The sequence below is a fragment of the Poecilia mexicana genome, unplaced genomic scaffold (assembly GCF_051168715.1).
Source record: "Poecilia mexicana isolate PSO_F unplaced genomic scaffold, ASM5116871v1 scaffold_1, whole genome shotgun sequence".
NCBI lineage: Eukaryota > Metazoa > Chordata > Actinopteri > Cyprinodontiformes > Poeciliidae > Poecilia > Poecilia mexicana.
This window is the reverse complement of record NW_028263370.1, coordinates 10,481,089-10,496,487: the sequence shown is the minus strand read 5'-3', so window position 1 is coordinate 10,496,487 and position 15,399 is coordinate 10,481,089. Positions and strand designations below refer to the sequence as shown.

The window sequence follows — 15,399 nt, the reverse complement described above, 5'->3', positions numbered from 1 at the left end:
GGAGTGGGCCTGTTGGGCATGGCTCCAGCATCCAGAGAGCCCTTTGCCCCTTTTGCCTCCTGAGACGCAACAGCAGTCAGAGGGCTGAGCAGAGCTGGAGACGGGAAAGCATGTTAAGAGGACAAAGTCAGAGAAGAGAGATGTGATTTCTGCTGGTTAAGTGGAGTTGTTGTATTCTAATTGAATCAGCGATGAATGTGAAAATGCATAGAATTTTTTTTATTTTTTTTTATTTTTGGATGCCTGCTTCTTAATGGAAGTGCAAGAAAATGAAACATAAACACTATTTCAAAGGAAATATTAATTGTGATTTCAGGATACTTGTTCAAGAGTTACACCAAGTTGCATGAGAACAAAAATAATTGCATCACAAACAGAAATGTTGTTTATTCATCATTAAAGATGTAATACTTAGCAAAAAGAGATAAAGGTGTAATATTTGCTCATAAAATATGATTTTTTGAGCAAAAGAAGAATATTATTTCTATGAGATACTAGGAAAAACCCCAAAAAGACAGAAGCTCTAGCAGTTCTTTAGTGGATAACAATTTTGGGTATCCGCAAAATTTTCCTGATTTCAAATGCACTTTGGAAAGACAAGAAAAAAAAAATATTTAAAAATTGTAAAATGTTTTAAAAATGTTAGAGAATTACCTCTTCAGTCCATAATAACATCACCAACAGCATTTAAGTTGAAAAATATGCTTTTCATGGTCCTCAAAGAAATCCAATGCAAACATCCAATCACATTTATGGGGCGCCAACTCACAATGACACACTTCCACTCTGTCACTAACACCACTTTAAGCGCACGCGCACACACACACGCACCCACACACACCTACATGCACACCCTGCTTCACATAAAGGACTGTAATCCATCAATGTGCTCATTGCTGTCACGAGTAAAGAGACAGAGCTCTAAGCAAGAGTCCTCTAAAACAAATTTGATTTACCTCACTTTCTCTCAAACAGTGACATGAGCGCTAGAAGTGCTAATGCAGACTGGCACCTTTCGCTGCCAACAGGCACACGTCTGTTCAGCTCAGTCTCAAAGCCCGAAGGTTCATGCTGAAATCTGATTTGTTTGGGAATGAGATTTGGGTTTTGAAGGGTTTTAAAGTTATTAAAATTAGCAATGAGGTGCAGTGAGGGTGTGGAGAAATTTAATAACTCCATGAGGAAAACCAGCTTTGTGCACGTGTGTGTTGTTTGTCATAAAAAGTGAATGATTCAGAGGTGGTGATTTTAAATATTCCATTTTGCACCTCTGACGTACTTTACTTTGTAAATTTAACCAGCCAGCTCTTTATGGTATATTGCATCCAGAGTCCATATTACACAGTCTTTAAATTCTCTGAAATACATTTAATGAGTTTAGAGCAAGTGAACTGTTAACTATTGTGTTTAGTTAATGCACCAAAATGAACTAAGGAATTAAAATATCAACTCAGGTAAGCTGACATGTATTTTCAGGAAGTCAACAGTCTGATGGAAAACATTTTATCTGTAAACTTATTTAAGAGAGAAAGAAAGATTTGTTTTGTTGTTGTTGTTGTTCATAAAACACAATTACCACCTTAATTATGAAATTAGGCAACCACTAACAAAACTCCTCAATTATTTAGATATGCTTTCTTATCATCAGAGCAGTGTTGCAAATGTTATCTTAATGACTTCTGGTTTCACTTTTCATGTTGCTTGAATCCAGTCATTTTGGATCCAAATAAATTCAGTTATTTCTTTGCAACCTGTTCAATGCTTTCTTCTTTCTTATAATTTCCCTGTACTAACTCAAAAAGTCATCAGTCAGTGTTTACAACAGTAATGTTAGAAAGATCAGAAATGAAACAACAACCCTTGTAAGTTTTGTAAATAAGGGAACCAAACACACTGACTTTCAGCATTCACTCTTCCTGGATGAGCATGTGGCAACAGTGGTCAGTCTCTCGCTGTATGTTGGTGAAGTTACAGCAATCCCTTCTACTGGCCATGCATGTAGCAAAAGGAAAAACTTCCCCTTAACAGATTGAAACCTCCAGTAGAACCTGGCTTGGCATGACCCACTGGGGGTTTGAGAAGACAGAGCATGCATGCACATACACACAGAGAATCACAGTTCAGAAGTACTTTTTATGTAAGACTAAAGTTAAAAGTTAATGGAGGTAATATTTTTTTTCATGGCTTCGTTGATGAGAGAGACGGAGCTTTGCAGATGAGGTCTGAGACAGTTTTCTATAGGTTGGAAGAGAGCACAGACAGTTTGTCACAGTAAAAGCTCATCCATTTGCCGTATCTTAGAGAGAGACATGGTTAACCAGTGAAAGACAGGACCAAGTGTGTCATCTATAAGTTTTTGGCAGCAGTAGCTCAGCCAATGCCCGACTCCAGGAAGGTCTCACAGCTAAACAGAAGACCAGACTAGATGTAGCTTGCAAGAAGAGAAAAAAAACAGAGTGTGTTAAGTTAAATGATGAAATAACAACATTAAGGAGGGGAATGTAGCTGAGTGAGGTGGAAAAGGGGTCAGTTTGTCCCCAAGGAGCCTGAACCTACAGCAGCATAACCACTGAGATTCTTCAGGATAACCTAAGTCACTCTTAACCAGAACCTTAATCAAAAAGGAAAGTTTTAAAGCCTAGTCTTTAAAGTAGACACAGACTAATACTGGGGTCTGGTTTCACAGGAGAATCCTGAAAACTTCTAGAAACTCTCAGAACCACCAGTAAACATGCAGTCTGAGAGCAGTGCTATAAACATCTGGTGTTTTTTAGTTTGCCTGTACTTGTCATTTGTTTTCCAGTTTAAATTTTAAGCTTTATTTATACCGTAGAGTAACTGATGTTTCCAGGTTCATTTTGATGTAACCATGTTTTTTTCATTTTTTGCTTGCTTTATTCAGGTGGCCAACTTGGCTTGCTCCATCTCCAACAATGAAGAGGGTGTGAAGTTGGTACGGATGGCAGCCACCCAAATTGACAGCCTATGTCCACAGGTAAATGCTTGGAAAAATAGTTTAAATGCAAGCTGGATACATGGCGTGGCCGACATTTTTTATTTTATTTATTTTTATTTTTATTTATTTTTCATTTTTTTGGTTTTTAGCCATTTTCTATTGATCTCAAAAGATTAGCTTTGGATTGTTTTTTTGTTTTTTTTTATACAAAGTGGAACAACTTGAAATGGCAGAAAAAAAGTCATAGTATGCAGAATTCAACGAATATAAGTAACGAATTGAAAGAGCTTGTAGCACCATTTCTCAGAATACAGACAATGATGTTAAAACTGGTCCATTATTTCCTAGGTTTAGGGTAATCCTTTTCACAGGGGACATAAGGCAAAATGAAAAGTGGAAATAGAGAAGAAAAGCTGAAGTTAAGATTCAGACTTTAATGTTCATTTTCCGCTATGTACACCCTCTATAACCCACTAACTCTGAAAACTTGGGAAAGAATTTTCTCCTGATACCCCTTGGACACGCTCAACAGAGACGGATTAAAAAACATAATCGACTCAGACTTTGTGACTGGGGAAAGAGGAACAAAAAAGAAGTGGAACAAAGAGTGATTTTCCCCCCCCCCCTCATCTGTTCTGAGTCAGTTTAGTCCAAGTTCCTTATTCTTCGACATATAGCACTGTCTTAAACTCAGCTGCTGCCACATCCTAGAGAAAATGTCTCTTTTAAGAAGATTTACGTTAAAATATATTGAAACAGAAGATATACAGAAGAGCACTAAACAAAAAAAAAAATCAACAGCTTAGCTAGTTAATACTGACTCCTAATTATTTTATCATTATTCAATTTCTCTGCAGTTTCTTAATTATAGTGTTTATAGAGACAAGTGCTGTGAATTAGGTCACAGTTTAAGTTCTTTAAGCTTTTCTCTTTGTTAAAATGGTCTTAAACTTTACCAAAGTAACCAATTATGACAATTTACTGTGTGTTATTCAAGGAAACTGTGGTTGCCTGGGGGTACCAAGGTAACCTAAACAAAGGCTATTTTGAAGATTTGGCAGAACTAAAAAAAGTTCATTATGTCAATCTGTGTGAAAAATGTAGCATTTGATATTGACAACAGTTACATTTTGTGCACTGCGATGATATAATATACTCACTGTGTTTGATCTGTCATCCATCCATCCATTTTCCGTCACCCTTGTCCCTCAGTGGGGTCGGGAGGGGTGCTGGTGCCTATCTCCAGCTCACGTTCCGGGCGAGAGGCGGGGTACACCCTGGACAGGTCGCCAGTCTGTCGCAGGGCGTTTGATCTGTCAGTTAATTTTAAAAGTATCGTATTGTACTTCACTGTTTGTTTTGCTTTTGGATTAAAACAGTTTTAGTAGCAATCCACAACCTGAACTGAGGTTGTCACTTGTCTTTTAAAATAAATAACCTTCAAGTCAAGTCAGTCGTCAGTCTGACTTTTGAAACAAACACATTGCATCATCTGTCCCGTATCTCCTAGTTCTCTTGAATGCAGCGTCGTTCTCTCCATGTTTTGTATAGTAATTAGGTTGGATTGAGTTGTTGGGGACCAAGGCATTAGTTATTGGTGAAGGACTCAGGCTTTGAGCCAATAAAAGGCCGAGGAGTTCACAGAGATTTGTAACAAACTTCAATGGCTTGCTCTGGTTAGAATGCCAAGAAGGAATCTCTTGGAGCACAAGTCCAGAGCCCCCTCCCTACTCCCGCCTGCATCTACCACTGAAGCCCCAGCAGTTTCAGACCTCAGGCATGAGTGGGAGGATTCAAGGCCATGTCTCGAAATTGTCAGAGAAAATCACTTTTAAGCAGTAAATAGCATGTAGGCAGTTGTTTTCCGTGGCACAAGATGGCCTTGCAGATGGGCTGCAGTCCTCGTCAGGCGCTGAAGCTTTCACAGCTCTTTGTACCAAAATCATTTTCTCAGATTGACACTGCAGTGTCACATCTCCTTTGGGATTTTCTGATTATTTTGTTTTCTAAATGTCTGTTATTTCTGTTATTTAAACGACTTTAGATTTTTCTAATGTGAAAATTAAATGTCGTTGAGTATTGCTGAATGTCGGGTTTTGAGTGCATGCTGTAAGTGGCATGACGGCTTTAGTGTGATTAAATTTGTTTAGTTATGATAATTTAAAAATGAAAAAGAATAGAGTTTTAGGTAGCACAAGATTAGCAGATAGCAATACTATAAAATTTGAAAGCGTTTAGGATTTTCAATGAATGAATGACTACTATTTTATGTTTGACTACATTTAAAAGTGGTACAATATATGACAACATTCATTATTATTATTCGTTTCAGAGCAGGTGGTTGCACTGAGAACCTATCAGTCATTTGCTTACAGTATTAGTCTTGATTTTACCACATATTTAAGGCCAGACTGGTTCTCACCTTGCACAATGTTTTTTTTTTTTTTTTTTTTTACATACAATTTAAATGAAAGACACCAAAGAATTTCCCTTTAACTTGATGCAGTCCCACTAAATGCAGTAGAGTAACGAGAGTATCGACTATAATGTGGAGCTGGAAACAATTCTCAGCAAATCTTCTATGAATATACAATGCTGTCATTCATGCATGCCGCCTCGTTCCACACAGGTTTAGAAAACATTAAGAAAGACAGTTTGCTGGAAAAAAAAACAATAGAAATCCTATTGAATATATGAATTTTTTCGTGGCGAGGCTTAAAATCCATTTTGCACAAAACTGCGTTCTAACCTTCATCTGAATCTTTTGAGCCATGATTATCCTGGATTATATTTTTAAGCCACTCACTTTGGGTTTATTCAGATGGCTGACCTGTTTTTGCCTTTACCTATAATTTACAAGTCGTATAGATACAACTGTGACACTTCGGGCTCCCATACATAAATCGAAGTTGGCTAAGATGTCTATTAAGAGTCGGTGAGAGCAGAAAATGTTGCAAGATCGAGCTCCATATTTCAGTTCAAGATTTTCCAATTTAACAGAGCTGAATATACTGCAAGTGCACATGTTGAGGCTATAGGAGCGGTGCTGTTTTCTTTTTCTTTTTCTTTTTTAGCATACATGTCCAACCATCTCACAAGTTCCACATGATCTACTTTTAAGGGTTATTTTGTTAGAAAATAATGGACTGTGGATTGTGAGTTTCGAATGGAGCACTGCAGGGTTATTGCTTCTGCTGTTTTTTGTAGTAATAAAAAGACTTACTTTTAATAATACATTAAGACATGTCCTAAATCAAAGAGAACTAGTAATGTACACAAATTGTTTTAGTTTCGCCATATAAATGCATGTGGAATGCAACACGATTTGTCTTCCTTTCCAGGTTATAAATGCTGCGCTCACTCTGGCCGCGCGGCCCCAAAGCAAGGTGGCCCAGGACAACATGGACGTGTTCAAGGACCAGTGGGAGAAGCAAGTACGCATTCTGACTGAAGCAGTGGATGACATCACATCTGTAGACGACTTTCTCTCTGTGTCAGGTAAAGAGCGGCAAGGATTATTTCCAGATCGTTGTGTGGAGTTTATGAAGATCAAAAAGATTTTTCAAAACTTTGCTCATTAAGAAATAGACGCAACAAGCCAGACATTCTTTACTTACATGAACGTAAACCAAGAATAAAAGAATTTACAACGGAGGGAGTCGCATTAGCCACATATTTTCTGTCTTTGACCGGCTTTTTAAAACAGCGATGGACAAATCTGAAGGCCTTCTGTCATTTTCACTTGATGACTTGGTGCATATGAGCATACACAATACATCACGGAAGAAACTAAATTAATCCAAAAGAATTTTCCCGTCTGGACATCGTACTCAAAGCGTTTCACTGTCTGGGAGCTTACAGAACATTTAAGAGTTATGGGTCACAGACTGGTGCAGCTGAACTACTGGTGCAGAATTTGCACATGTGGAGAAATCCCTGTGGAGAAAAAGCAACATATTTTCATCTGTTGAAAATATGTTGCTGTACAGTTACTACTGTACAGTTACTACTGTAACTGTACAGTTACAGTAACTACAGTAACTGTACTACTGTACTAGTAACTACTGTACAGTTACTAGTACAGTAGTAACTGTACTATGACAGTTACAGATGATGAATGTGAAATGATGTTTAAAACCAGCATTTAAAAGGTAAAATAAGACATGGAGCCTCAAATAATAAACATGTAACATCTCAGTTTGGCACACAAAAGCAAACCACTGCTTTAGGAACACACAGTGACAGTGTCGTCACTGTGTGTGACGACACAGTGTGAATTCACTGTTCAGTTTGTTGGACTGAAAATTACTTAAGCTGAGTGAAGATTAAATATCATTGAAAATGTCATGTTGAAAATCAGATTAAGACGTAAAGAAAATGCATTATTACTATTTTTAACTCATCAGTCAAAATCACAGACAAGAAAAGAGTGTAGAATAACTCATGGTCAGGAAAGAGAACATTTAGAATAAAAGTTTGTTAATTTTAGATTCCCTTTTTGACATCAAAGCATCTCCTATTTGATCAATTGTTTTGTTGTTTAATTTGTTTTATATTTCTTTGCAGCTAAATGTGTATATGTATATATATATATTTAAACTTTTGTTTAAATGTTAAGGAAATGTAAAGAATTTTGTGGGACATCAGTAGATCTTTATAGCTTAGTATCCGTGTATTGGGATGAAAGGTGTACAATATATATAACTTTTTTGAGTGGTCACAATTTCATTTAATTGTTTTCACATTTAGGGAACATTTAGACTTTAATTGGTCATTTCTGTGATCAGCACTCTCATCGATTTTGGTGGCAGTGACGGATACGTGTGGCATAACTTGCAATTCACAGTTGCAGTGTTAATGCCGTGTCCCGACATGTCTCAAAAAAATGCATGGCAATCTTGATATCAGACAGTTTTTGTGTTTCTAAGGAGAAGAAGAATATAAAGAAGGTATATGGTCTCTTTTGTTTGATTCAAACCAATTTCATTCTTTCTCTTCAGAGAACCACATCCTTGAGGACGTCAACAAATGTGTAATTGCCCTGCAAGAGGGAGATGTGGACACTCTCGACCGAACTGCTGGAGCCATTCGTGGACGAGCTGCCCGTGTGGTCCACATCATTAACGCTGAGATGGAAAACTACGAACCTGGGGTCTACACCGAGCGCGTGCTGGAGTCCATCAAGCTCCTGTCAGAAACCGGTTAGTGCACAACAGTGGTGTAGCATAAGAAGCCATAATTGAACATATTATTTTCACACTCCATCATTGAGTCATGTCTTATAAATGCATATTTTACCATGAATCGTTTGGCAAATACAGTAGTCTAACCCCCTCCCACAGTCACACAAAGGTTCATATTCTGAAACCTACTGTAGCTTTCATTACTGGCTGAATGCTCAGTTCCCCACATTTATGATTAGTGTCTTGGCTCTAACACAAAAGCTGGACACCACTTGTGAACCCCTCTACCAGTTCTGGCGCTCGTCCATTTTTCATCAGTTATTTTTTTTTCTCTCTCTCTCTCTCTGCAGCGTCAGGGCTTATTTTAGAAGACTAAAGTTTATCTCTGTGGTAGGCAAGACAGAATGAACAAATTCCTCCTGTCACAAGTAAAGTAGAAAAATGTACTTTTAAGCCAGACTTTTCTGTTTTGAGAATTCACCACATTTGGAATGAGCCGTGGAGACCGCTGTATGAAGTAAACACTTAGGTTAAAAGATGATTTGAATTGTTTAAGTATTATATTTATTCAACTGATGTTTTGCTCACACTAAAAGGCTCAGATGGATTTCTGACTGAAGAGCAGTCTAATGTGTCCTAACCTCACATATAGTCTCTTACTGGAAGGAAAATTGTATCTTTGGTGTCCAATTTAACAAAATGGGAGAACAGAGGAAATAAGAACTGCTGAATCAGAATGGTTTTACCTTTGAATGCACTAAGTGATTATTTTTTCAAATTGATTTTAAATAGTTGGTTCACTAATCTCAGTTACTGAAGAAACCTCTAAGTCTGAATAATGGTAATCAGGGGTGACCAAGCAGGGTTGCATCTGTGTGCTGTTTTTTTTATTTTTTTTATTTTACCTTTATTTTACCAAGATAAAAACCCATTGAGATTAAAAACCTCTCTTGAAAGGGAGTCCTGGCCAAGAGGCAGCAACAAATACAGCACAGAAAATACGCAGTTAAAAGAAGCTATGAAAGGACAGTAGAACAGACCTCAAGAACTTTTAGTTTAGATTTAAAAGCAGTAAACCAGATGAATTTAGACAACCTAAAAGTTTTTTGTAACTTGCTAATTCATAACACTAAATGATTTAACCAAGCCTCACCAACCACAGTATAACTAAGTGAATCAACAAGTTAGTTCTTAATGTTTTTTTCATACAACGGTCCAAAAGTGAAGCTTCATCAGGACGTCTGCTTTGTTACATCTCCAGCCCCGTCTGTTCTCTATAAATCACAACCGTATAATACAGGATTTTCATGAACTTCCTTTGGACCTTAATGGAGAGATTTTGCAATTTATATCCCGTCATGCTTCCCTTCAGTCACTTCTTTGACTTCATCCGCCACATAGTCTGAACAACAATCTCCTGCTTCTATGTTGTCAACTAATTGTAAAATCTCACAGGAAAGCTCACCAGAATCCTTAATGTCATGATTTTCAAAGAATGAGGCTAAAGTAGTGGAGTTCAGTGGATCAATGTGAGCCCCACCCAAAGCAATGCCTCTCAACCTCAAGGGACGAATTTGAACCAGGAAAGAATTATTTGCTTCAACTTTCATAAGTTTGCATGTTACTAATTTAATGACAAATTGAATAAATAAACTGTATATTAAATACATTATTTATGCATATAGTTAAACATTTATTTATTTCATTCTACATTTATTTAATGATTTAATGATGTATTTACTTATTTAATCTTGTCCTTTTTAACCCTCCATATTTGACTACATTCTGTCAAAACCTGCGAACAGCTAGATTAAAAAACCGTAAAAGTGTTTGTTTTATGAAATTTTAAATCAGGGTCGAAGGAGATCGGCGGCAATAACGAAACCAAACGCTGTTTCTGCTAGAATTAAATGTGCTCGATTTATTTCCCCACAGAATACAGCAAAATAACATGCATCAAACACTGTTACTGCTAGAACAAATATGCTCGATTTATTCCCCACAGAATACAGTACAAAACACTCTATGACTAAACACGTGATGCTCGATTCATTCAGGTTGTCGGCGCTTACCTCGTGAAACTTGGCCGGAGAGCCTTCGGCCTAGAGATAGAGCGGTAGCATCAACGTAGCTGGGCATTCGAACGCGATCCACAGCAGACTCTGACCAAAACCGCGGGCTTTTTCGTATTTTATCTCTTAAACAAAGGGATGCCTGCGTGCAAAGGCGGAATGGCCATTTCCATCCTTGCAGGTGAGCCATCCAATCAGAGGTAGCCGCTCTCTGACCATGAGCCAATCATGGGCTGAGAGCGTGAACCAGCAGACCAATCAGAGCCCAACCCAAGTCAACCAGAGCTAAGCACGCCCTGTTCACGTGATCCGTATGAGCACAATAATCTGAGCAGAATAAGTTTTATCAAACAAAGAAAGATCAAATTATAAAGAAAAGATAATAAAAAGAATAATGATTATCAAAGAACATAAAAGATAATAAAAAGATAATAAAAAGATAAAAATACAAAATACCAGATCAGTGTTTTTTAGGAAAGACTGCATATTATGTCTACCAAAACTATAACATGTCACTGTTTTTACACCCATGCATTTTTTTAATAATATCATCTGTCACAGCCTAAAACCTTATTAAAAGGTAACACTGGGCAGAGGAGCAAATTTGATTGGACTTTTGGGGGAGCCTGTGATCGATGAAGATGGAATATAGCAATGCTTGCAATATTTTCTGTAATGTTTGCAGCCTGCTGAAATGGATGTGCACACTCACCCCTAACAGGATTAACATGTAATGAAAGCATTTTTTTACTGTTAAAAGCAAAAATGACAGGGTTTTTTTTTGTTTGTTTTTTATTACATTGTACGGAAAGCTAAAATGGTGTACGCATTAAAACTGGTTACTCTAAATGTGAAATAATAGCCCTGCAAAACATACATGCTCTATAAATGTAGAAGCAAACTAATGATTTTCTTAATACAGTCATGTATAGCGTTTTATAATCACGTTCATTCAAGAAAGAGACTAACCAACCAGAGAAGAAACGCATTGAATTTTGTTTTTCTTACAAAGATTTTTGTTCTCTGCAAGAGCTGCGCAAATTGCCTAAAAGTATACTTGAACATGCCCTTTAAAAATGTACTGTCACAAACAGGAGACAAAACAGAGCCACAGGATGAAAGGAAAGAAGTCATTTATCCATTACCGGTATAGAAGAATAAAATCTGACCACAATCCGTCCTGTATACCAAAAAAAAAAAGTAGAACATCTTCTGACAGGCCATTATGCTCTGTCCACCCCCACCCCCCCGCCGTTCTACTTTTTTTTTTTTTTTTTTTTTTTTTTTCCACCCGCCTTTCTCTACCATCATCCCCGCTCCAGTTTCTACCTCTCCCATTAGAGCCCATTTAGCGAGGCGGTATATCTGTTGTTTCGCTCGTTACTTTCATCTGCCAGGATAATTGAGAGACACAATCTGCTCCCTTCCCTATTAGCTGATAAGTCGCAAACAGCATTCGTTGAGTCACGTGCGCTCGGAAAGCCATCTGTCTAACGCCCCTCTCCTGGTGATCAGCTCCACCATAATAAACTACTTACACTGTTGGTTATATGGCAATATAAGGACATTGTGATCTGTTACTGCATAATTCAGTTTAATTGATTAGGGTAATTAATTGATGGCATTTCATGGCAATATTTGATGAACACTTGAGGTCAATTTTATGCAACTACTGCATAACCTTGTTGAGCACTCTGACTTGATAATTACGCTGCTGTTCTATTAATCCTGAAGGGAGCATGCATCTTGTTTCAATAGTCAGCGTGGCGCAGAAGCATCATGTCAGCATTACCGAGAACAAATGGAGAACTCTTGATGATTCACCATTATGTTGGTTCCCCATTGATTTCGGTTCATCATGTATTTTTTTTATTTTTTTTTGGTTTTAAGAGTTTAAATGAGATTTAGTGGTTTTCCTCCACTAGTCTGACACCGTATCTTGATGTCCCTACAAAGATGAGGTATTTTACAACGCTGTAATTATGCTCAATTGTTAGTTCAGTTGCAGAATTTGTTCAGCTAGAAAATTAAAACAGCTTGGAGTCTGATTCATAAAGAGAAACAGAAGCCAAAAGTTATATAAATGCTTGCAAAGTCATTAATAGTCAAAAACTTTTTTGTGTTTTTGTAGGAGCTTTGTCATAAGCCAACACAAATCAGTGCGTATTGTTATTATATAAAAAAATATGTTTGTTTTTTTTCCCAATGAATATCTAAAGTGTTTTGTGCATGTATAATTACCCTCCTAAGTGAATATGAAGAACTACCTTCACTGCAATTATAGTTGCACATTTTCTGGGGGGAGTTTCTGCCATCATTGCTCATTTCATGACTTAAAAGCTTAAGCTAAGTCCACAGTCCTAATGGACCATTTGTATGTACAATTTTGATTAAAGAGGTTAATTTATTGCAATTTCAACCAAAGCTATAACAAAGCAAAATACATAAAAAGAGAAGTGCTGTGAATACTTTGTGGTACTCACAGGGTTGCAGAGCATAAACTGCTCTACAACTTTATCCTGATCTGTCTAGTGTGTCCTTAGTCTTGATGAAACTGTTTGTTCACTAATGGTCTTTAATAAACCTCTGATATGTTCATAGAATAGCTGTATTACGCAAGGGTTAAATAGCCCACGGGAAGACTCTATTATTAAGATGAATTCAAGAAGGGAGTTGGTTGCACTGGATTTTAACTTTAGAAATGAGTGTGAAGGAGGTTGAATAAAAATGCATACCATCCCTCTCAGATTTCTGTTTGCAAAGACATTTTTAAAGCATGTATCATTTGACTTTTGATTTGCAATTCTGCTTTGTGCTCTTCTGATGTGTTAAATGCCACCCAACTAAAAAGAATTTGACTTTGTAATTGACTGTTTTAATCTATTTTCTTAATTCTGGATTTTAAAAATGTACACTTACTTTTGACCAAGATTCAAATAAGCAAGCACAAAAATGTCCAAAATGTTAAAATTTCAGACTTGGTACTACTATCAGAGTTAGAAAATAATAAATAGATCATACATTTTGACACAAAAGCAAGGATTCTCTGAAAAAAAGTGACAGTTGCCACAGCTAGCATGATGTCTGTGGACTGACAATCCAACTTTTTTGACAACAAAATCGCTTCATTGCTGCAGTTTAGACCAGTTCATGTTTTTGAAATGGTGATGCTCACCTGTCACTGACAAGTCATCTTTCTTGGACAGGAAATGTATATTGGACCAATGACATTTCCCCTATTTTCAAATCTGTGTGATGGTGCTGAACTCACATTCGCAACTTGCCAAGTAGCAGAATGGGGCAGACTTCTTAAATACTTAGAAACAGAGAGGGTTCACACGGTTGTCATCGTCAATGATAGATTTTGGATGTCCATAGAAAAATGGCAACACTTGTGGGGGGATGTCTTGGCAAAATGAAGAAAAATACCAGGAATAATTCTGGGTTTACTCATATTGTCCTTGTCTGCAGAAAATGTTCTTATCACAAACCTGACAGCTTCATTGATTCATTCACATTTTATCTATTGGACAGTTTCTTCCCAACCATTAGACATTTCAGATTTTGGCTCAAAACACATTTTTAAATTTTGAGTAACAGTTCACTTTCATAACTGTAGTTTTGACAGAGGAGGGTCTGCACATTGAAGCACTATACATGGGTATCCATTATTTAGAAATTATAAGCTGTGAAAAATTTTAATGCATCTGCTTAAAATACTGTGCAATAAGAAAATTGTAAGCACTCAAAGATTAGGAGAGAGTCTCACATTTACCTTAAATGAAGAAAATGCTATGCAAAACATTACAATTTTATTTACTTTATATTATAGCAGTAATGATCGTCATCATGACTACAGTATTATTTAATGCTTATCATTAAATCTGTTATTTTTTCTGTTTGAACTGTGGACAGTTAGCCAAATACTTCTTATCTTTAAAATCAAAGTATGGTTACATATGAAGTTGCTGCATTGAATCTGTTATTTTGAAACTGGTATACAGTGATTTTTATTCCTAAATGTTTGTTTTTATTGTGACATAATCTAGAGCATATTTAACAGCTTGGTCACGTTAAGCAGCTTGGTCAGAACTCGGATAATACAGTCTAGACGGTTGCAAAAAGTAGACCAGTCAGATGTCCTCAGGGAGAAATATCACTTAAATTTTAACGATTCTGGATACCAATCGAGATGTCAAGTCCAGGAACCAGCAGTTGTGTTAGACCAGTGTTTCATTGGCTTCACATTTGTCTTTGATGAAGAGCTGTTGTTATTCCTGTTCGCCTCTTAGTGGTAGTATTTGTGGGGTGGGGCGTGGGGATGGGTGTAAGTGCTACCATGCACTTCTTATCTGGACCATAAAGCACTTATTGATCCTGGTGAACTTTTGCCTTCCTCTCCCCTCAGTCCTTCCCTGAACCTGATGTCTATGGATCTGAACACAGTCAAGGAGAAATCTATAGCTGGGGGGAAAGATGATTAAGTGTTGCTGAACAATGAAAAAGGATATAGGACCGCACACTTTTTTAGAGAGTACCAAGTCCAATTAACTAGACTCTACCAAGAGAATCAATAGCTGTCACCAAAGATTTCACTAAGCGATCTGAGTGAGATTTTAGTGGAATTCATTGATGCTTTTCCCCATTCATCCCTTTTCAGATTATTGTGCAAATGTCAAACTTTTTTTTTTCCTTTGCCCCCTATGTATATGTTTGTACATTTGCCAGTTTTTGAGGTGTCTATTGGTGCTGTTTGATTACTCCTCTGTTTATGCCCACGGCAACTCATGCCAATCACCACTCCCTCCCTATCATTTCTGACAGCTGCCACACCAACACTACGCTCGCCACAACTGCAGTACTTGCCCTTTGACCTTGTCTCAATTGGCCCATCCCTCCTTCACACATTGAGCTTGGTCAGATTTATGCTCAGGCAGAGCTCGGGCAGCCAAGGAGTGTTGTGCAAGGCTCTGCCATAGATTCCTGATAGACAGTCAGGTCTGGGATAGAAGCGTGTCCTTGAGAGGTTGAAAAATCAATAGCCTAATGGGAAAGTGGTTATGACTTCTCACAGTTTACCCCCGTCATGCTCCTCCTTCTCTGTTACACCTTCCTACCTGGAATAACACTCTGTATTTCAAATAATCTAGCCCCTCAAAAAGACAGAGAATTTTTTTTAAGTTGCTCA

General features: G+C 37.4%; 1 protein-coding gene across 2 annotated transcripts in view; it reads left to right on the top strand.

Moving 5' to 3' along the window:
* ctnna2 (catenin (cadherin-associated protein), alpha 2) overlaps nucleotides 1-15,399 on the top strand; it is a 304,010-nt gene that overhangs the window by 247,295 nt on the left and 41,316 nt on the right. For both annotated transcript variants that reach the window (XM_088004302.1, XM_088004304.1), the window contains exons 10-12: nucleotides 2,903-2,995; nucleotides 6,298-6,454; nucleotides 7,957-8,157. In XM_088004302.1, the coding sequence (XP_087860428.1) occupies nucleotides 2,903-2,995; nucleotides 6,298-6,454; nucleotides 7,957-8,157 (451 nt within the window). The remainder of the gene's footprint in view (nucleotides 1-2,902; nucleotides 2,996-6,297; nucleotides 6,455-7,956; nucleotides 8,158-15,399) is intronic.